At 40.3% G+C, this 23,583-nt stretch overlaps 1 protein-coding gene across 2 annotated transcripts; it reads left to right on the top strand.

Annotated features, from left to right (window-relative positions):
* The first annotated feature begins 1,047 nt into the window (after positions 1 to 1,047).
* CCNC (cyclin C) lies at positions 1,048 to 23,391 on the top strand. 2 transcript variants are annotated; one of them, XM_054996061.1, is made up of 12 exons: positions 1,048 to 1,363; positions 5,522 to 5,628; positions 10,776 to 10,860; positions 11,011 to 11,080; positions 12,446 to 12,497; positions 13,156 to 13,211; positions 14,522 to 14,557; positions 18,496 to 18,587; positions 19,069 to 19,136; positions 19,528 to 19,607; positions 21,847 to 21,965; positions 22,211 to 23,391. In XM_054996061.1, the coding sequence occupies exons 1-12, from the start codon at positions 1,278 to 1,280 to the stop codon at positions 22,263 to 22,265; spliced, it is 906 nt and encodes a 301-aa protein (XP_054852036.1). In that variant the 5' UTR covers positions 1,048 to 1,277; the 3' UTR covers positions 22,266 to 23,391. The 2 variants fall into 2 exon arrangements, with proteins under 2 accessions (XP_054852036.1, XP_054852045.1); XM_054996070.1 differs by lacking the exon at positions 1,048 to 1,363 and adding an exon at positions 4,364 to 4,493.
* Positions 23,392 to 23,583: the final 192 nt, after the last annotated feature.

Raw genomic sequence — 23,583 nt, 5'->3', positions numbered from 1 at the left:
ACTGTCAAAGCATAGGACTGAGTCAAATGGATAGTTATAAAGAGATGTGAAGAAGAGAGTTCCCAATGTGGCACCATGGTGCCCCAAAAGTGTTTTTATAAAGTAGGTAGGGCCAGGAGGCAGTCCTGCCTAGTAAGGCTTCACATCAGTCCTTGGAGACCTGTTTGGCTGTTCATTTTATTTTCTCCCACTGGTCTTCCTTAGTGGGTTAAAAAAAACATTTCCCCTCTTCTCCCTTGCACTTGGGCTTCCTCTGTACATGTATGTGTGGTTGTCCTGTGGCAGCAGCCACTTTGTGGTTGGCTCCGTCTCCTGTGGTAGCCATTTCATGGTTAAACTTACCACTCTGTGTCAGAATTCCAAAGGTACCCCTGGGCTCAAAAAGGCCAGGGACCCCTAGAGTAAGCAATGCACAATACCATGACAGGGAGGGAAAGGGCCAGGCTATACTTTTATAGATAAAAATAGATGGACTGTCAGTGGGCCTAATGCACACACACACACACACACACACACAAAATAAATGGTATAATATACAGTATTATGTATTTGTTTGCAAGATACTACACTTGATCTTAGCCAACTTCTTGCCAACTACTGAGTATTTTTATAGAGCATATGTAAATGTCCTATATAATAAATAAAGATGGTACACTATTGTGTATTACATGTGGGCACAGATTCCCTCCCCCTTAGGTTGCAGTTCTATGCAGGCTTTCCTAAGGAGTAAGTCCTATTTAACTCAATGAAATTTGCTTCCGTTTAGTATTGTTCCCTTGATCTCTTACGCTTCCATTCTAAACATTCAGTGCAATGCTAAAAACACTTTCCAGGGAGTAAACCCCCGACTTGAGTAGGATTCTGAGTAGACCTGCTTAGGACTTTTCACATATTTAACTGGAAGGAAATACGAACTCTGGTGGCTGTGCTTAGAATCGTAAAAAAAGACTATCGTCGTAGAATTAAATCGAAGGCATATCGTTGGTGGGAAATATCCCGTTTGTAAGGAATTTCTTTTAATCGAACTGAGAGATGACCGTTCTGTTTCGAAATGCTGACAGAGACCATTTTCTGTAGACCTAAGAGCAAATGAAATGGGTCTTACTCCCAGCAGTGCTTTTAGAATTTCAGCCTAGTTAACCTGAATTTGACTGTTCCGGCATGTTTTAAGTAACTCGGAAATGCAAGAAGCGCTTTCTTCCCTCAGTCACAACGGAGCGGACGGAATGGAACGCCGGCAGCTTCTATCTCCTTGACTCTCACGCGAGACACAACAGATGTCGGTTCATCCGAGCAAAGACGAAGGAATACACTTCAAAACTAAGAACGAAATGAAACGTCTTCGGCGAAAGACACCAATGCGGTGAGGATCTGGGCTCAAGTCCAAATGCCTAGCTTTGTTTGCGTAGCACAATTTCAAGACAGCAGCCCTTGAATTAAAAAAGGAACGTCTCCCTCGCCGCTCCCAAGTGCTCTGAGAAGAGTCGCGTCGGCCGTTACCCCTTTAATTATGTTCGCCAGGAGCTCCTGCCGCCTGGCCCCGGAGCCCCACCCTGTGCCCCTCAGCCCTGCCCCGGTGCAGTCTTTGCCGGTCTGCGCAAAGCCATCGTTTGTCCTCCTGCCCGCCGTTTCTCCGTCGGAGCCGCCAAGCATTTGGTGCGACTAGTGGCGTGCAGCTGACTGCCCGCACGGCCTGCGCGCCGGTTTGCTCCCCTCCTGCGGACGCGGCCATCTCCCATCGCTTTTCAGAGCTGCGACTCTTGTTGGCGTGTTTGTGGCTGCGCATGTCCGCAGCAGTCTGAAACTGGGAGGGGAGGGGCAAGAATCGGGTCCAGTAGTACCTTAAAGACAACTACATTGGGAAACCGATGGGCTTAAGAGAGGATTAAGGCTGCTGTGCCATCCTGCACGTGTTTATATGAGAGTAAATCACACTGAAGTCAATGAGATTTAGAAGGAATGTGTCCAGGATTGGACTGCATGGCTGCGATCCTGTGCATACGTACTAGGGTTGCCAGCCTTCATGTAGTGGCTGGAGATTTCCTGGAATTACAACTGGTCTCAAGGCCACAGAGATCAGTTCACCTGGAGAAAATGGCTACTTTGGGGGGTGGACTCTATGGAATTATGCCATGCCAAGGTCTTTTCCCTCCCCAAACCCCACTTTCTCCAGGTTTCTCCAGGTTTCACTCCCTAGATCTCCAGGAATTTCCCAACTTGGAGCTGGCAACCCTAATATGTACCCACTCCTACTGAATACAGTGGGTTTTACTTCCGAGTAATCCAATAGGATTAGACTGGATGAATTCAGGGAGGAAGAAGCTTTGGAAAAGCCAGATCAACGGTAGGGGAGAAGGATATACTTAGATTGATGAGTTACACTGCAGCAAAGGGAAGACGCGTGGCTGGATTTCAGTAACTGCCATTGTTTAGAATGTAGCTGGCAGATGCCTTGGGGGGTCAGCCTGCTGCTACCTAGAAAAAATCGCCCACCTTTTCTCATCCGGCGGAGGGTCAGAGGCCAAGTTTCCAATGGGTGTGGGAAGAGATGCAACAACCACCACGTTATGCACCTCATAGAGGGACTGATCTAATGCTAGATTGGTCAAATCTGGGAATTCAAAGGGATGGATCTAAACAACCCAACAGTGCACAGGGCAGCAGCTCACAAGCTGTGTAGTTCACATCCCATGGAAGTCACTGGCAAAACACTGGATACAAATGGTTGTGCCTTGCATTTGGAATAAATGGGAAGAGAGCAAGCACACCCCATTTGTAAAGGCAACTAGTGGCAAAACAAGGTGGGAAATTTCTCCACAGCATCCCAGGGACTTGTGTTTTAATTGCCATAATGCAAAGGTTTGTGTTTTAGTTACAAGGAGTTCCTGCATTCTGCACATAAAGTCTCATAAGACCAGGTGTAATTTTGGGTTGGCTTAGCAATGTGGTGAGACATCAAGATCTCTTGCTCATTGTGCTGCGTGGCCTTGCTTCTTAGTACAGAGGAATTCCTAGCTTCCCTTACTAGTCTGGGAAATGACTATTATGCCATTTTAAGTTGGTAGTGTGGATGTATCCACAAAGGAAGAGAAAAGGAAAGTTGGAATATATGCATCAAATCAGTTTGTCCTATGAAATATGAGAATAATCTGGTTTATACAGAAGTATCCTGATTTTACTTGCCAGTAGTTTGGCACTAAGTGTGAGTTCCATTGTACTGTTCATTCTGCTCGACCATGCCTTTCCTTCTGGGCCAGTCTTGCATTCTCAGATAGTTACTTTACTGCCAGTGTGGTGTAGTGGTGAGACTAACAGAGCAATCCTAAGCAGAATTACACACTTCTAAGTCAATTTAAGGTAATGGTCTTAGAAGGGTATAACTCAGAATCTCACTGTAAAATAGGGGTAGAATTGCCAGTGTCCAGGTGGAGCCTGGAGTTCTCCCAGAATTACAATTGATCTTCAGACTACTGAGATCACTCGCCTGGAGGAAATGGCAGCTTTGGAGGGTGGATTCTATGGCATCACATCCCTGCAGAGCTCCCTCCAAAAAATCTGCCCTCCCCAGGCACCACCTCCAAATTTCCAGGGATTCTGTAACCTGGAGTCTCCATCTTGACCTAATTTATTGTGAGGATGAAACAGAGATAGGGAGAATCAGGTCTGCTTCTCTGAACTCTAAGAAGAGCTGTAGGATAAGAATATGGTATCTAAACAGATTAGCAGGGCATGTCCTTCACATGCAATGAGAAATAAAGGCAGGGAAATTTAATCTTGCTTGTGAGGAAAACAGCCATGGCACTGTTAATTCATGCGCTGTCTTTAAAGATGGCTAGTAGGGCAGAGGGGAAAAAACAAGAAGGGTGCAAAAATAGTAGTGGTGCATTGTTGTACAGATAAATCTCTCAGCTATTGAAAAATCTCAGAAAAATCAAGAGATGAGCACTCTTGCACTGGAGCAACTGTGTAAACATGGGTGAGTGACCACGCCTCAAGCAACACCCACGTGCGGCCCTTGCTCAAAAGCATTTGAACCATCACAGTGTTGTGCATTCATTGTGCCATGAACTTTCGTGAATAACATTTTCCTTCATCAAATGTAAGAGAAATGAAGGCGCTTCCCTGGGCTAAATGAGAGATAATGAGAGATAAAGGCAGGTTTATTGGTAAAATAGCCTTGTTTTGCGGGAAGGCCTTCTATGATCAGGGCTGTTCAGTCTAGGGCCGCATACAGGGAGGCTATCCTCAGGCGGAACATGTTTGTCTGGGAACTGATTTGCGAGGCAGTTGAGAGCAACCGACCGGCTGAGGGAAACACACAAGACCGGGGCGAAGATTGCTGCTTGTGCAGACCTCTTCCTCTTCCTGGACTGGGAAAAGAGAGTGTTGCATTGGGGACCGGCGCTGCCACGTTCTGCCTGAGCAAGCCGAAAGGAGAAAACGCTTCCCCGACTCTTCTACATGGCAGGGAATTTTTGGCAGAGCTCGCACTAGTGAGTGATTTCCCGGCCCTTTCTCTTCGCTCCAGCTGCCTTGGGGATGGGAAGGAAATATTGGGTAGCTTCGTCGGTGAGGCAAGGGAGATGGTGTAAAGGGGACAGGTGAAGTTTGTTCCGTATGGTGAATGAGGATCGAAGTATTCTGTGCAGTGGGGCATTTGGAGTATGGATGGAATGGCTGTGTTTAGAGTTTGAGGCTTTAACAGTAGGACTAGAATCACTCTTCAAATGTAAAAGAGTCCAGTAGCACCTTTAAGACGAACCAATTTTATTGTAGCATAAGCTTTCGAGAATCAAGTTCTCTTCGTCAGATGCATGTATCATTTTTGATTTTGCTACCACAGACTAACACGGCTAACTCCTCTGCATCTTTAAATGTAAAATTGTAAAGAGTCCAGTAGCACCTTTAAATGTATTATGACTTTGCAGATGGGAAAAGGCTGCCTGTTTCTAGCAAAAGTAACTTGTGTAGAAAATATGCTGTGTTCTTCAGTTTTAAGAGTATTGCACTTACTGATTTTAAATATCTATGGAACCCTACATGAAACAGCTGAACTGGATCAGCCAGATGGTCTATCTCTAGTTCACCATCTTGTCTCACACAGTGGCAAACAGCCTGTAGTTTGGGTTTGCGGGGAGGTTGTTACTAGCTTTGAACATGGTATAGCTAATAACCATTGGTGGTCCTATCCTCCATGGATCTGTCTAGTCCCCTTTTAATGGTAGCTAAACTAATGATAATTGCTGTGTTCTGTGAATTCCACACATTAAGGTGATAACTTCCTATACTAATACCCAGATTCTGCGATTTGCTGTGCTAGGAAACAAATGCCTAGAATGGGCAATATCCACTAAATACCTACCTGTGAATATCTAGGATAGTGTGTAGTTCTGACATAGGGTATGTAATGGAAGCTGAAAGAATGCTGTTTCTCATAGCAACTTGTTATAGGTGATGTATTTACAGTGTGTAATATCTTTTAAAGCTGTTTCTCTCCTCTCTTCACCCCACCCCTGGGTAGCTTACAATGGATTTTGGATAAGCAAGATCTGTTGAAGGAACGCCAGAAGGACTTAAAATTTTTGGCAGAAGAAGAATATTGGAAGCTACAGATATTTTTTACAAATGGTAAAATAATTTACAATTCAACTTGCCTTTCTGATTTGCAATGTTATTGTATAAGTTCATGCTAATTTCTTAAAAGACATTGAATATTAGTTATTTAGCGGAATGAGCCATTGCAATACTGGAATCCTTGAACACAAGCTTTCTGGAAGTGTTAACTTTCCCCTCCTCTATAGTATAATAACTTTGAAAAACTGCTCATTGTTCAGGACTATTCATAGTTTTTCCCCCTTCAGTTATGCATATATCCATACACTTTCTTTTTAGTCCCTTGTGCATACAAAACAGGGGTTCTGCTATTGAGCAACAGCACTTTATTTTGTGTTGTTCATTAGGTGCTAGTCCTATAAGCCTTAATTCAGGTGCAAAAGCCTATAAGCAACATGCAGTAAGTCTGAAAAGATAGGACTTCTACAGGAACTAAAATGGATGAGTTTCAGAGCAAAATCTGGAGAAAGTTCAGGTTTTCTAATTCACTATAAAACTGACTCAAGCCTTCTGTACTATAAAACTGACTCAAGCTTTCTCAACTGTATGTACTTAATTTCAGTTTTTAATGAGTGTCTTCTCTATAAGCAAAGTAATGAAGTTAAGAAATGTAAGGCCAGAGTGGGTATTGGGAGTTAGTTGAGTGCATATTGTGTGTGCGTGTGCAGACTTATGTCACATTATCATGAATGTTGTCTATTACATGTCCATGATCATTATTTATGTTTTGATATATTAAATTTTGTTACATTGTTTGCTGTTGTATTATATTCTTAGGTTCATGATCATACAAACAGCATGTGATTTGAGTACAGAAAGGATGTGATATGCTTGAAATAGAAGGACTTTTCTTTAGGGCTGAGTCTTATGCAGCAATTTTTGGATAATAAGCTGATCATAAAAAATCGGTTCTGCAGGTAGTAAACAGATTGGCAGTTTTCCCAGCACAGCCAAGGTTCTTTTCTCGGATCTTTTGCTTGTATTACAGATACCAGCATTTTGCAAAATCTGGTCACAAAATTAAAGGGGTTTTTTTTTTTGCATGTTAGCTTTGCTCAGCTTGAATCAATTGTAAAAAGTGTTTTAACACTGTGCTAAAATATTGCTGCTTTTTTATTCATTAACAAGAATGACTTAACAATATTGTAGTCCTGAAGTCATGAACATGTATATGCTATGCTTGTCTTGTTTTGTACAACACCTAATCCACTGTTGGTATAATGATGAGTGATATATTATGTCACATTTTGAATGTTCTGAGCACCTCATTTATAAAAATTTACTGATGCTTAAAGCAACTTAAGGCAATTGGAATTATAATACCCATATTGTAGAATAGTGGCTTGCCTAAGAGTTAGTGTCCTGTCACAGAGTCAGCTTGGCAGGCCTGAGAATTTCTGCAACTACGTATTTGTTATTTGCTGTATCAGCATGGTTGACTTTTCCATCCTTGAGAAAGATAGTTGGTGAATTGTCTGCATTTGTGGAGTAACAGCAATCCGAAGCAGAGTTATTGCAGTCTACGTCCGTTGAAATCAATGAGCTTATACCGGAGTAACTTTGCTTGGGATCACAGTGTAAATCTGACAATAACCAGAACATAGTTTGAAACAAATATTTTCAGGAAAATGACAATAATTGCTTAAAGGTGTCTGCATCACACCTTCAGAGAACACTAATTAGATGATTTTAATGCAGTCATATGAAGTTCATGTAATTGGACATATCTAAGGTAGCCATATCCTAAAAAACCCAGGATCTCTCCCATTTGGGTTGCATGAGGCTATTCTCTTTCTGAAAGCTCTTTGGTGAGAATCTTAAAAATTGTATTTTATCTTTTAAATTTAAGACAAATAGATTAAGAAATGACGTATGCTTTCCCATTTCAAATTCAATTGACTTATGCTAGTATTTTTTATATCTTTATATTTAGTGATTTTGAGAGTGGTTAGACTGATTTCAAATAAAAGTCTTAAAAGATAATATTGAGTAATTTTGGGCTGAAATACAAGGTTTTCACTTGACAACTGGAACACGTAAACCTGAAACTTTTGTCCAGGGATAATATGATTTTAAATGTTTTTAAAGACAATATTGAGTGAACATTGGCTAGGATACAAGGTTTTTCCCAAGATCCAGAATAAATAAACTTCGGTGTTCACTTGAGTAAAAAACCTAGTACCTATACAAAATGATAGTTGAAGGGTCTGATTATTTGTTACACAGCTTCATGGTTTAGTGGTTAATGTGTTGCTTTAAAACAGTCAAAGAGAATTCATATATGAAATATATGAATATATAAATATAAACGCATACATGTCATTCCTTTTATAATCACCAATTTTATTGGAATTTGCTTCAGTTGTTTTTGCTTTTCTTGCTCTTTTTAGTTCCTGCTTAATAGACTATAGTATTGTGATTTATTGCTATCGAAGACAAGGGCAGGTCTGAATTGGGTGGGAGTAACTCTAACTGTAGAAAAGTAGAAGATTGTTCAACTGAGCTGTTTCATTTCTGTTCTACTTTAGTTATGAGTTATAATCTAGTTATAGATCACATCACCAAATGATCAGGGCTCATTTTGAGGGAGAACGTGCCGGAATGCTGTTCCGGCGAAACCTCTGAAAAGAGATCACATAGGTTGTGGCCCCACCCACTTGATTCCTTTTCCTCCCCGCAGCAGGTGGTGGTGGTGGCAGCAGCAGCACCCCATCACCACCTGGTGCCTCCTGGCATGCAGGCCGGTCGAGGCAGCACGCAGCCGCCTCTGGAGCAGGCCCTGTGGCCAGCCAGTGCCGCTGTGTCCTGCGCAGTCTGTCCTCCTGGCCTGCAGGCTGGTTGAGGTGGTGTGTGGTGGCCTCTGGAGCAGGCCCTGCGGCCAGCCGGCACCATTGCAGCCTGTGCGGCCCGTCCTCCCAGAAGCCTGCACGGGCATTTCTCTGGGCCTGCAAGCGGTGGTGAGTATATCTCTCCCCCCTTCCCAGTATCTGTGTTTTGCTGGCTTTGTGAGCTCTAATCTGTCTAGAAAAGCACTCCTGTTCTTGCTACTGTATGTTCTCCCTCCCCAGATGTAAAGTGTGCACTTGCAACATTTATTTTTAAAAATCTGTGCTTTGGTGGCATCACTTCTGGCGATGTCAAGGGGTGTGGCATATGCTAATGAGTTATGCTAATTTCCTGCAGCTCTTTTTCTACGAAATGACCCCTGCAAATGATAATATAAAATTTTGATCTAATGCCTTTCTTATGTCTTGTCCCTTGGAGGGTACCCTAAGAAACAAGTAGAGAACTATAGATATATTTACTATGCTAACAAAAACATATATTGAAAAGCATTCACGTAAAATCACTTCTGCATATGAAAATAGACAGATCCACATAAGAGTGAATTGGTGCTGTGACTCTTATAACACAGTCATAAGCAGAGTTACATCCTTCTAAGTCCATTAATGTTAATAGGCTTAGAAGTGTTTAACTCTGTTTAGGATTGCATTGTTAGGCTGTTTAATGGGTTTGTGCTGAGATATGAGGGGTTGGATCCAAGCACCTGTTCCTCTGGTGAAAAAGAGGAGAGCGGTCTCCTATGACCACTCAGAAGACTATGCTGGGGATCTTGGGACCTTAACAGGCAAATGACAAGTGGGATGGGGCTTTAATGAGGGGGCTGAGCAACAATCTGGCTGACTCCAACCTAAAATCTGCAATGGGGGCCTCCTGGCTCTCAGTTTACATTCTTAGCAACTGTTTTACTATCCCAACTCTTTGTGAAATTAAGATGGGATAGAGAGCTGGCATTTTTGTATACAAGCTGCTAGTGCTCAGTGAAAACATTTTGTAGGCTGCTGTTCAGTATATTGTTTTACTTGGGTCTCTGAATATATTTAGCAGATGTCTACTTGATTCATCATATATTTCTGGTATTACAGTGTGGCATCAGGTTGATTGCAGTTGTAACAGTTGTTTCTTTAGCCCTTCATCCTGTGTGAAAATTCCTTATTTCATTGCCAATCCTTTTTTAAAAAATCTGTGCATAGATGTGTAAAGCAAAATGGCATAACTTGCAGCACTGTTTGAAAATGGCAAGGTAATGATATAGCACTGCCATATTCAAATTAAGAATGGATGAGGGAATTCAGGAAAAATACCAAGTGATCACCTTATGTTTCATTCTGTACATCTACCTCCTCTCAGTGTCCCAGACGGATACTTCTAACATGTTTGGCACTTCTCCTTTGCCTGGAAGGCCAAACAAGAGCTACCTGCCCAGCTGACACCAGGGTTGTTTCTTGGCCAACTGGCAGGCAAGGCTTGTGATGAAGCAGCTGATTATTTCCTCTGGTCTCTCTCGCCCTGCTCCCTTTCCCTAGACTAAATATGCCATTCTTCAAACACCTGCTGCCTCTGCCAAATCCAGTGACCATGTTGATACTGGCAGCATAATTCATTGGACAAATAACATCCTCTTTGTGATGCGTTTCAGTATTGCAGGCCATGTTTCAACATAAATTAGGATGCTCAGATGTTATTCAGCCAAGCTCTTCAAGCTTGCTGTAGTTCTTAAACCATTCACTCTGGAGTAGTGCCATTGCAGTTACTGGGACTTTTCTAGAGTGAATTAAAAATTTCCCTAGGTTAACACTTCAGGCCAAAGTATTTTCTCTCCCACCCTCCCAATTTTGAGATGTTGCCCACATGCTTACCATATTCCTCTTTATTCTGACCTTTGAGATTTACATGACCTGAAGAAATTATCTTTACGAGCTGGGCATAAGAACCATTGACTGAATTTAAACAAATTTTTTCTAGCTGTGGTACTAAGCTGTGCTTGTACCAAGATTCAAGTGCAAAACCACAGGTTTATATTGAAATAATTACCATGTCTTGGTCTTACTTTCATACATTGGAAAAATGGATGTAGTGTTGACTTTGCAGAGTTCTTATGAGGAGAAATGAGCTAAACTTTGAGCTGTACATTCAAAGGCTGCAGTTCTTTGCACCTGTAAAATGTAGACATAAGTCTCCTTGGAATTATGCTTCATGAAACTTGGTTGGTGAGACAATGAGTTAAAGCAAAAAAAAAGATGTAATGTGAATTGCTGTTATTTTACTACAGACTTTCAAAATTGTACTCAGTTTTTTGTTTGTTTCTTTTTGCTTGTAAGTTATTCAGGCTTTAGGTGAACATCTGAAATTAAGACAACAAGTTATTGCCACAGCTACTGTCTACTTCAAGAGGTTCTATGCCAGGTAAGACAATGTGTTATACAAAGTTTAGAAGTACACAACCGTGTTTTCCTTATTTCTAAGGTAAAACTTTTTAGGTTCATGACCATCACTTTTTTGGAGGATGCATACTCTTTCTCTATTTGGGTAATATTTATATGTTTAACTTTTCAGATACTCCCTAAAAAGTATAGATCCAGTATTGATGGCTCCCACATGCGTGTTTTTGGCATCCAAAGTAGAGGTAAGAAGTGGTATTATGTTATAAAGTCAGACGGAAAGATGAACTAGAAACTTGTCTGGTTGGTGGAGGGAGCAGGGGGAGAGTTGCTGTTGCTGCTTTCTCTTCTTCAAAGCTTCCTGCTTGTCTACCATCTCTTTGTGGCAGGAGCTTAGCCAGCCCTGGAAGGAGGAAGCGCTGCTGCTGCTACTTCTTGCTGCTTCTTGCTAACTTTATTTCTTATATAAGGACAGCCACTGGAGAAATGAAGGGGAAAGCACCAGCAGGTCTGCCCTCTCCTGCTCCCCTTCCTGTCCACCACTGTTTGTTTAACTTCTCTCCTTTGTAGGGCTGGCAACTATGGATGGATGGAGAAAGATGCTCCAGCACTGTCTCGTTCTTGTCATTGCTGTGTTGCCTGGCAGTGGCAACACTGGCATCAACAATCCATCTTCTTTTTTCCTTCCTTCCCTCCCCACTTTTGTTTTCCTGCCCTCTCCCTTTCCACCCATCTTGTTCCCCTCTCCCACTAGCTTCCTTCATTCTCACCCTCTGTAGCATCCCACGATCTGTCTCTTGAATGCACAAGTGCAGACAATGCTTCTGTGGATTGGGAGTCCCCCCCCCCTCTGATTTGTTTTGGTTCTCCTGAAAATTCCTCTTTTCTGTACATGGCCCTGTTTGGATTTCTTGATTTGCATTCTAGGACAATGTTTAGAATTAGATATGTGATGATCCTAAAGCAGAGTAATTTAATTTTGGAGAAAGCTTTCCTCTTCTGCAAAAAGAAGAGAGCTTATTATGGCAATTAATTGTTCTTATTTTAGTCTGTCATTGGATTAACCAAACTGCTAATTTCTCAGTTCCAGTGAATGTTAGGATTTTACAAAGCATAGTTAACATGTCTCTACCAGAGGTATACTTCCCCCAACCTTTATAAGAATGGTCATTTTGCTGGCTGTAATGTAAAAGTCTGTTGATGGTCTCTGTCTTTTGATCAAACAGGGTTTCTGGTCAGGTTGCTTGGTTTGCCCTTTGGTGCCAGCAGTTTGCTGTCATAATGACCTTTCTGTAAAAACATTGCAAGTGACAAGGATTCTGCTGGAACGAAAGAAACAGAAAAAGCTTTCTTGAGGAGGAAACTAGTTTGCAGTGCATTAGCAACTGCAGGAAGGTAAAGGACTGGCAAAGATCCTGTTCACTTACCTTGGGCTGGAGTGAAGCTGGACATGGGTTGGGTTGTCTTATCCTGTGGTGTTAGCAGCTCGGCATAGAAAAGAACCCGTTGGTCTACATTTCTTTCAGGAGACTCTTACCTATCTTAAATGACTGTTCCTGTCACAGTATGGCAGCAGTACAGTGTGCCTTCCTGTCTGTTTCTTTCTTTAGGAGTTTGGTGTGGTCTCAAATACAAGACTGATATCTGCTGCTACTTCTGTATGTAAGTGTAAATTCTGTGTGGGAGTTTCATAGCTAAAATGGTTTGTTTCTTTCATAGGACACTATGAGAGAATAATGCTTGTTATTTATTATTAAGTTAGGAATACAATTTACATTTCCCCCAATGGCGTCAGTTTTCAATCCTAGAAGAGGTAAAGATGAATGTGTTATTCTTAATAGCCCTGATACTTTTAAGTCATTTTTTGTTTCAGAAATAGATATTTGTACACATAATATGAAATTAATTTTTGTAGGTTGATGAATGTTTCCATGGTACTTTTGAAAATTAAGAAACATGTAATGTTTCTTAAACATTAAATGTAGGGGTTTTTGGCCCTTCTAAGTCTATTCAGACATGTTTTCTGAATGATTATTGCAATTGGATTTTCTAGTCTCTGTAACATCTGTATGCTCCAAAAGGCACCCCTTTTTCTAGTACTTTTAAATACAAAACACTACAGTCAATATCAGATCTAGAATTAGAGATAAAACATTATGTACAGCTGCCCGTAAGAGTTTCCCTTCCCACCATCAGTAAGTATTGTTTCTGTCCCACAGTAATTAGTAAGCTCTTGTGCATGGATTTGTGTTGAGACAGAAATAAGCATATTGGTTTTATTTCATTATTTTAAATCTCTTGATTTTTTTTCTCACTGCAGTGAAAACTAGGTTTTCGTATGCCTTTCCAAAGGAATTTCCTTATAGGATGAATCATGTAAGTTTGCTGAAGGGAAACAGACCGTCTCAACTTCATAGACAGGCAGTTTATAAAACTATGGCTTATCTTAACACTGTTGCTCTGGATTAGTACATTGGTAGTGCCGTTACCATTTGGACAAAGCCTAACTGATTTTTCAACAGAACTTGTTTCCAGCAAAGTGGAATTTAAATCACTTGTGCAAGTCTGTTGAAGTCAGTGGGCTTAGAAGGGTGTAACTCTGCTTAGGAATGCACTGTAAGAAATATAAATGTGAACTTTCTTGAGAGAAGTATAAAATTATAATGCCTAGCCAAACACTAGATTTAAATCTCTCTTGAATATTTTAAATATTGGTACCAAAACAATTCCACATCCTGTTTACATGTATGTGTAAGAATACTTTTATGTGCTAGGATAATGCATATATTTAAAACAAACTATTACATTTGCTGATTACCATGAACAGCCTTATCGGTCTTAAAGAAACTATCTGCTTGCTGTAACCATAAAAGTGTACCATAACACTTTTTTCTTTTAGCAGTCCACTGTTCAAGCCTCTAAAAATGTCCAGATGGTGTAAAATCACTTGAAATGATAATGTATTCTGATAACGTATGGATGCAGACTGTTTCCCAAAACAGTATAATAGGGCTGGATTATAATACGGCTGGATTGCATCATGAAAAGTGTTAAGGGAGAAGTCTGTCACTAAATATGACTGAGTAGTAAGTTTCCATATTTGTAGGTTTTTAATTGGAAAAGTGGTTCAAGTTCTCAGAGGCTTCAACTGTGGCAATTTCTAAGACTTCAGAGTCAAACTTAATGTTACCTTTTTTACAAGTTTGCAAGAGTGCCAACTTGTGTTCCCCTCACTACCATAGCAGCTGTAGGGAATGGCCCAAATGAGCTTGCAATGCTACCATGGGGAGAAGGAGGGCTCCTTGTTTCCTTCCCAAGCAGTTTTCCCTCACAAAAACAGTACACGGTGAGGGGAAGAGGTATTGACCCATTTCTGCTGCTCAACATGCACAGAATACTCCATGTGGACCAGCAGAATTGGGGAAATACCCATTATGGAATGCATTTGCTCACAGAGTGTATAAAAGAATATCTTATTATCATCTAATACATAGCATCTAAAAATACATAATTCCTGATAGTTATGTCACCTTGAAGGCATGGTGATGGTATACTTGGTGGGAAGTTAAGTCCCCTAATGTTTCAGTAGTTTGCATCCAGATTAATGTATTTATGCTGTGGATGTCCTTCCTCTTTTTGTCGAGATTAGTGATTGATTTTACTGATTTATTTTTATATCCTTGCAGATACTAGAATGTGAATTCTATCTTTTAGAATTAATGGTAAGTTCACTTATTGCCATATCATTTTGATTTTATACAGCAAAAAAACATGTTGCTTACTGCATATGTAAAATGGGATGTAGTGAACTTACGAAGCCTATATGATGAAATCCCACTATTATTCCTCTGGATGCTGTTTATGTGATTAACATTGCAAGGTAGCTAGTCTCTCTCCATCCATCATGGTACCAACTAGCCTAGAAGAAAACCCAGAGTGTAGCCCTCATCCAGGACATCAACCAGATGAGATGTGGACAGTGCTACCTATTTACCATGGGATATATTTTAGGAGGGAATAGCTGCAGTAGATACAACTGCAGTTTTTCTTGGGCAATGATCCCTACATATACTGAATAGAGATCCAGAAATGCTGGGCAGTCCTGTTTAAACACCTTCGACATGATGCTGTATTGGGGTCTCTGTTTACCAAGATGCAAGTGCCACGACTGTCACAGCTGGTATGAAGTGTGCTGCATGCATTGTGTGAGCTCAGGTTAGGCATGGAGACAAAGTTTATTATTTCATGGAAGTAGTGATGAAAGGCTCCATATTCCCTTGATAGTGGGCTGCTCCTGGGATTAGAGGAGGCAACCTTTTATCACAGCCTTCATGACAGATCCTCTAGCCCCAAGCAATGAGACCCACATTAGAATTCCCTTATCTATTCCCCAACTGACTCTGAAGTCTCCTAGGAACCCTTTTATAGATTATGAGTGAAAATGAGACAGTTAAGAATAGCTACAAAAATGAGATTTTTTAATAATAACATTCGATTTATATACCGCCCTTCAGGAAAACTTAACGTCCAGTCAGAATGATTTACAAGTATGTTATTATTATCCCCACAACATTCACCCTGTGAAGTGGGTGGGGCTGAGAGAGCTCCGAGAAGCTGTGAATGACCCAAGCTGGCTTCAAGTGGAGGAGTGAGGAATCAAACCCAGTTCTCCAGATTAGAGTCTTGCTGCTTTTAACCACTGCACTTGTAAAATGTCTATTTAAATTCTTGTATTGGTCATAACAGATGTAGATAATTTTGCCACAGGTTTATATTAAGAATTCAAGAGTTTTGTGTTTTATTGTAAGAGATCCAGATTCAATCACACAAGGTCCTTATTGAAATTGTATTTTGAAGCCACATGTGATGGAATAGTCTTTAAAGAGGGTTTCCTAAGTGCAGCCATCCGAGAGTTGAAAGGGAAGGAGTTAATAGTTGCCTGGAATGAGAGCTTGATTGACAGGCTGCTCCCATCTCTCTGATTGGCCAGTGAGAACCAGCCTTCAAGATGACAGTTGGTTGCTGAGGGGTTTTGTTTTCAGAGGGAGTGTTACCCAATGAGGAAGTCTCCTTGCAAGTTGGAAGAATTAGCGTGCAAGGAGAGGTAGCGAAGGGGGAAGTAACTTCAGGATCTCGACCTGTGTTTATGAGGATTGTCCTGGCTAGAGAACTCTTTCAATGACCAGAAAGATATTTTAATCAAAAAGCATTTTTAATTGAAAATAATAAAGATCAACAGCACACACACAACACCCAGAGCTAACTAGAAAGCAGTGTTGAAAATTGGATAGAGTTTGAGGGATTGGGTGATAGTTACCATCCAGAAGAGGGCATCTGGGAGAGAGAGTGTTGAGCGACCAGCACATCAGGGCGGAAGAGCTTGAACAGAGGTTCGAGGCTGGATGCTGTATCCAAGGGCGCGCACAAAACTATAGCAGAAGGGTAGTCCAGATATACTGTGGAACAAACCTGAAGGCAAGATTGCATCTTATGTCCCAGAACAATGACTTAATGGTTGTTCCCAGAGTGGGTCAAATGATTGGGAAGCTGTCTCTGGGGCAAGACAGTAAACTGGCAAGGTTTGATAAGGTCTTCCCAGGTGGAACCAAAGTTATCAGTGATGATTGATGACCCGTAAAGTATGGATGGGTGAGGCTATCAGAGCCCTGAGTCACCTGTGAATAGGAGAATGGATCAGGGAAGATTGGTAGGGTGTGTTGTGGTTAATTCAGGAACTCTGTAAAGACCCTTTGTCTTAGGATCTATGCACAACTCAGGCAAGGGGGCTGAGAGCTGGCCTTGGCTGTCATCTCACATGCTATCATATTCTGTCTCACAGGTGGCTTCCATATTTCTGCCTGCTTGGGCAGTATTTTGTGTTTGAAACATATTCAGAGAAGGAGCTTATGGCACAGCCATATTCATAAGCCTTCTTAATATTGTGAGGGCAAATCTGACCGCTAACAGGAGTGTGTGTGAGAGTCTGACAGGGAAGGTGAGAAAGGTTCCCCTCTGGAGTGAGGGAAATGGAATCTTTTGCCATTGTTCGGAAGAAGAATTCTAGTTAAGAATTAAAAGTATATGTGTCAGCATAAGCTGAAGCCCATTTACACAGCTGCCAGAGAACCGGGAGTGTGTTTTGGCAAGAGTAATTGGGTAGTGGGTTAAGACTCCCTTTCAAGCCAAAAGAAGAAAGGTTGTATCTTCTTAGGAGAAGATTAAATCCTGCCCAGGTTTAAATGGGATTTTGGCTCTGAGGAGGACACTGGGTCTGTTGTGAAGGGAAAACAGTTTTAAACTAATTCCAGGAAACCCAAGTTGTCAAGGGAACTCTGTGAAGAAATATTGTTGCTGTAACTAAAGAAATAAAACACCTCTTAACTGTTAAAAACCACAAAAATAAGAAACTAAGCTTTAAGGAAAATATTTTGCCTATTACTCATAGTGTAATCTGTATTATCACACAAATTCTACTCTAGCACTTTCATCCCCTGACTACACTTATTCCTTCCCTGCTTTGTTCAATGAAGTTGTTTTTTCCTTTTGAACATTATACAGTCTCCACTGCTATTTCCAACACAAAGGAAGAGGGCTCCTGCTCCCCCCCACCCATCAAGTTCCTGGGCTGGGCTAATAAGCCAAAATTATATCTCCTTATAAGACTTTCAAACCAAAAATAGAGACAAGCTTCTTGGGGCTGCTCAGCCAAAGCAGGCAAACTTGAATTTTGTGGGGAAAGTCTGCCTCCTAGTGGGGGAGTGAAGGGAGGGGTCCATCCCCGTATATCTTCCTTTGAAAAGACATTACCTTTTAAAATGTGCAGTTGCTCTTCCATCATTGCCTGAAATATACTGTAGTAACACTAAGCATTCTGCTTCTCTTACTTGGTAGGGAGATGCTGCTGTACAGTTCTCCAAATCTGGGAAGGTGGCTACAGCTTTTCATATCATTTGTGTGTGTACAAACAGCCACCGTATTCTGAAGTGTTATGTAACTCATGAAAGGAGGCAAAGAGGCACAAAACCCATAAAAGGGTTATCTGAGATGCAGTGTCTATAATATTAGTTCCAGTGTGGCTGAGACTCTATGCTGTGGAGGACTTGTCATCAGTTGATCCAACCCTAAGCAGCTTGGGGGTAGTTGATGCATATTCTTTGAAAAGACACTTTCTAGTATAGATTGCATCATGTACCACACCTCTGTGCTGTGACCCTGTTCCTAACTCATTGAGGGTCTCTCTCCTATGGTCTTTTCTGGAATAATCTAGTATTTTTCTGTCAAGAAGAAGATAGAGAACTTACTTGAATTTGCAACTAGTGCCAGTTATTTTGGCAAGCTTCTTGTATATAGTGTTGTTTAATAACAGACTGTTCTCTGGCAGTGTTTATTCCCAGAGAGGAATTCAAGGTTTGTGGGCAAATAAGGTTTCTGCATGTTGCAGATGTGTCTCACTGTGTCTCTGGAGTGTGAGGGAGACATGTTGACAGATTGCCAGTCAGTCTGTGGAGAGTGCTATCCTCCCTTTGACAGAATAAAGGTACTGAAAAACTGATATTTTGAAAGAAACTTGAAAAGAAGGAAAAGAGCCCATAACCAGTCTGAAGTGTGATGTTTCTTATGCATGCCAAATTACAGCAAGCTTTGCATTATAATCTTTCAGGACTGCTGTTTGATAGTGTATCATCCCTACCGACCTTTACTACAATACGTACAGGATATGGGCCAAGAAGACATGCTGCTTCCCCTCGCATGGTAATAAAGAGAACATTAAAGAGTGCTGCATTTGAATGAGAGTAGAGGATTAAAGAGTTGAGCTGAAGTCTAGACTAACTTTTGCAGACAAAGCAACAATAAAACTTTCTCCAGTTTGCCCAAACAGTGTAAATTAATCCCCAAACTTTCATCTAGGAATTTGCACTTGCAGGAAAATGCATGAAACTAAAGTTGTTCCTTGCTGTGAAATAGGACTGGCCTCCCCATATCCAAGCCGAATACATAATCTGATACCCCAGTCCTTCCTCTTTGTGTGGAAAATGATCTTGGAACATTTCTGAATGCAGTGTTGTTATTTTACAAGACTTTGCAGCATTTCAAATGGACTGATGTAGAAATGATACATAGATATAGAAAGTCCCGTCAGATACACAACACCATATTTCCATATCTTAATACTGACTCTCTGATACGGAGTCATGAATGATAGCATGCTGATCTGTTGCTTTTGTTTGTGCAGGAGGATAGTGAATGACACATATAGAACTGATCTTTGTCTGCTGTACCCTCCTTTCATGATAGCTCTAGGTACGTAACGTTCAGGTGCTTTATCATTCTTTGAATGGAACAGTTTGGTCTATAGTTCCATCAATGACCATCTTTGTAGAAACTGATGTTGCTATATTGACCTCAGTCATTTCATTCTTTGTTTGAAACTGATATGCTTTTGATAGTTCAGACATACAGTAAAAGATCTCTTTAAGAAACTGGGAAACTCAAAATGTACATCTTTTAAAATGTTTGACGGGATGTGAAATTTCTGCAGTGGGTTAATGAAAAAATCCAGCTCTGAAGAGGGAGACAGTAGTACAGAGAACATGTTCTGCAAATGTCCTCTGCCACCATTTGTGTATTACGCTCTCATTCTGTGAGCATTAATTTAATCTACATGTATAATCTACATCTGTTTATTTTGCAGCTTGTCTACATGTGGCTTGTGTCGTCCAACAGAAGGATGCTAGACAGTGGTTCGCTGAGCTCTCTGTTGATATGGAGAAGGTAGATTAAATTTGATTTGTTATATTACTTACAGATTAATGAAGTCACTGGCAATTTACAAGATTAATTGCCAATCTTATACAGGATGGTATTATATCAGCTCTTGAGCATGGAACAATAAATAAGGTGAAAATGTGTTAGGGAGCTGATACCTGTGGGTAAGAATGTGAAGCTTGTACAAATTCTTTAGTTAGTTTAGAAAGTGTTATATGATTTTGTGAACCTTGGGCACTTCCCAGGTTTGCAGAAAAGATTATGTGTACATGCGCACATGCACACACATTACATTAAAAAACTTTTTATATAAAACACCCCTCCAGTAATGATCAATTTATACATGTATGCAGATATCACAATGACCCTGCCCCCAAATGCTTTAAAAGGGATTGATTTAGGGAAAAGTTAGGAGAAATACAAAAGCTTGGCGAGTTGCACAAGGAAAACCCATAACTGTTTAGTGAAGGAAGTGGGGGCCATTGTGGGGGATGGAATTTCCCTTTCTTTGTGAGTTCTTGGAACTCCCCTTCTGTTTATACTATTTGAAACCTGAACATCCTAAGGAAATGCCAGTATAAAATATTGCAAGATGTGCAGGGAATGAGATACGAAGCAATCCTCCCCTCCACACCAGGTTTTTTAGTTTAAAACTGAAATTCTTCTTCAACATCTCTAACATGGATAGTTCTTCCCAGTAGTTTTTGTTTCCCCCAATTTTAAAAAACCATAAGCTGCCATGGAAAATTGCAGTCAAATGTAGTAGGGGAGCAGGAAGAATGGCTTAATCCATTGACCTTTCTCCCTCTCATAGTCCCTCCCCCAGCTTTTCTACCAATGATGGAAAAATACATGTGGAAAAGCAGGGGTGTTTAGAAAAGCACACAGTTCGTACATTGGTAGAGATAGCCAAAACTACATCAAAACAAGGAGAGATGTAAAATATGATCACTAATTGGTCTCTTTTTGTTTTGTAGTTAGATGTTTGGCTTCCTGCATGAGGGAAGGGTTGCCAGAGAAAGAGAACTCTGCTCTATACATAATGGATGTGCCCAGATACAAGCTCCTCTTGAGGACAGTCCATGTGCAAATGGCTGCCAGGATAGCTCAATGGAAATGCTCTATACCTAGGGATAGGAAACTCTTGGAACAACATTGTCATAGACAAATATAAACAAATAAGATTTGCAAGAAGACAGGAAAAAACACTTTAAAAATTATTCTTAGAATCTGTAGGTTGTCCTTAAAGACAATCCCAGCAACACACCATTTAACTACTACAAAATTAAACAGTATGGACATAGTCAACAGACTTGAAAAGTACAATATTTTCAATCATGTATTACTTTGATTCTTTTTAGTTTGTGTTATGATTTTCATCTTACACATACATTAAAAATCATATTAATTTTTTTAAAGTGATCAGAATCATCCATATGACACATTGCATGTAGTTTCTCCATTAGTAACTGCATGTAAAAAAAATTGCCCATTACTAGATATCCTCAGGACAATGGAAAGTTTCCAGCCCCTTGATCTGTGCTTAGTCTTTATAAATAGCTGAAACCTCTCCCATTAATTATTTGATTAGGTAAGAAGAGGCTGTGATAGAGGGAGACTAACAGTGCTATCCTCTACTGAGTTACTCCAATCTAAGCCCATTGAATGTAGGATTGTGCCATAAATCCAGCCCCCTTCATTTCCTCCAAAATAGCCAGTCAATATGATCACAGCTTTTTAAAAAAGGGTTATGCATGTGCTGAATGAGGTTGGCAAACACACACCATTTTGCCTTTTCAGCTAGAGAGAGAGATACATAGAAGTTCATTTCTGCATGTGTTTGATCTGTAAGTATATTGTAACACTTCTGGAGGCCTAGTTATTTTTAAAAAAATTATTCTAGTGGAGAAGAGCATATGCCATCTTTTCCCCCCATCGGTTCCCCAGGTGTCATCTTAAGGACGCTGTTCATGTCATTGGTTACATTAATTCTGAATACCACAGACAAATGAACAAAAACAAAGTCTCAAGAAGCAAAGGATAGCAGTGATTTATCATAGGTTCATGCCTGATTCTTTTGTTATTAAAAGGAGGTGAAATAGTGCCACAGTGGACAGTTTCAAGCGTAAGTTTATTGGAGAGAATAGTTGCATGCCAGTTCAACTTGTATGAAATACATTACTACTGGAGATGCAGAAAGAAATATGCATACACATTTGAGTGCCATAGATATGTTTTTGTTTAGATTTTAGAAATAATCAGAGTTATCTTGAAGCTGTATGAACAGTGGAAAAACTTTGACGAAAGGAAAGAAATGGCTTCTATTCTAAGTAAGATGCCTAAACCAAAACCACCTCCAAACAGGTAGGTGTCCCCAAAATGTTCTGTCTTTACTTATATATACTAGTGGTACTGCCATGTGCCACTGTGAGGTTTACCTGTAGGGGTGGATTGCTGTGACATTAGGTAGGCTATTGACCTAGATCAATTTTTGTCCTTTACAACTGTGATTGCAAATCTGTCATGGCCCAAATGTGTGCATTAAATTCTGCATTAATTTTAAGTAAATTAAGTAACTCATCTGTGGATGTCTGTTTTACTCCAAACAGTGAAGGAGACCAAGGTCCAAATGGAAGTCAGAATTCTAGCTACAGCCAGTCTTAACACATTCCAGAGACATTCACTGTAGACCACTTTGGTTTAAGACACATTAGGATCTTTCCTTTGTGGAAGACGTGGACAGAAGGTTTCAATAATGTGTTTTCAGGAAGAACTTGAAGAATGTTTCTGTCAAACATATTGAAAACATTTCCTTAGACACACACCCATCTGAATTGTGGCACAGACATACTTAAACAAAATGTTCAGTCTCCAAACAACTCAAAAGCTTTGAAAAAGCTAGAAAAATAATACTATTCACTTTAAAATGGAGAGAGTTAAGTACTTGTTTTGTAGAGGGAAAAGGTGACGATTTTTTTAAAAAAAAATATGTGTGGAGCTGGGCAGGTATAACTGTGTTTATTGCCCTAATGCTACTTTTAAACACAAGATGTGGCTTGAAATGTCGTATGTGAAATCTTAATTTAATAGGTATGTACTCGATAAATGCCAGTGGATATTGTATCAGAGGGAGAATGCAATTTTTGTAAGGAGATGGCACTCCTAATATCTCATTCAGTAAATGTTGGGGAAAAGTCTTAAAGTCTTGCATTCCTCTTTTGAATTTAAAGGAAGGTGCTCTTAGTCAGTACCTATAATTTTTGCTAGTGGAACTTGAAGTCCAGCATACCCAAAAAAGTGCAATATATATAATACAAACTATGGGCTGGCATAGAACATTTCAACCTTTTTCTAATGGTTAAGTCCTTCAACAAACTAAACCATATCTTGCAATCCAATCAAGTTTTTCAAGAAGACTCAAAATGTAATAGATCTTGCCAGTAGTTGTGTCATGTGCTGAGAAGTTAGTCTGCCTTCTTTGTTACTCTGATTTGTAACAGAGGCTTCTTGTGAAGGCAACAAATATTCATATGAGACTCGGGATCATCTAACTCCACAATACAGTATTTATTAAAAAGTTCCTAAAAGAAGAATCTTAACTAGATAGGCTCACTGGATAGTTTCTTTTTAAGCAGAGGGCCATATCCTGTGATCCTTACTCAGGCAAACATCCCACTGAAAACAGGATTTGGTCCAAAGCCCTTGAATTTGAGTGATTGTGCATTTCATAAGGAAATGTGTGTTTGATTTTATCCTAAAACAAAGTCAAATAAAAATCATTATTACTGGATTTGTCTAAGGTTGTTTTTCTACTCAGAGGGTAATAGTAATATGGTATACTGGAATGAAAACAAACGTTGATTTGAAAAGCCTTGTCACATGGTGCTTGTTCTAAAACTTGATTTAAAAGGCAGTAATGTCTGCCACTACTTGACCTGTCATTCATTTAAGTGTAACCAAAGTGTTTTTGTATGCAAATGCT

This window comes from Eublepharis macularius, chromosome 1 (genome assembly GCF_028583425.1).
Source record: "Eublepharis macularius isolate TG4126 chromosome 1, MPM_Emac_v1.0, whole genome shotgun sequence".
In the NCBI taxonomy this organism is placed as follows: Eukaryota; Metazoa; Chordata; class Lepidosauria; order Squamata; family Eublepharidae; genus Eublepharis; species Eublepharis macularius.
Note: the sequence above shows the minus strand (reverse complement) of the source record. Positions and strands in the feature narration are given on the sequence as shown.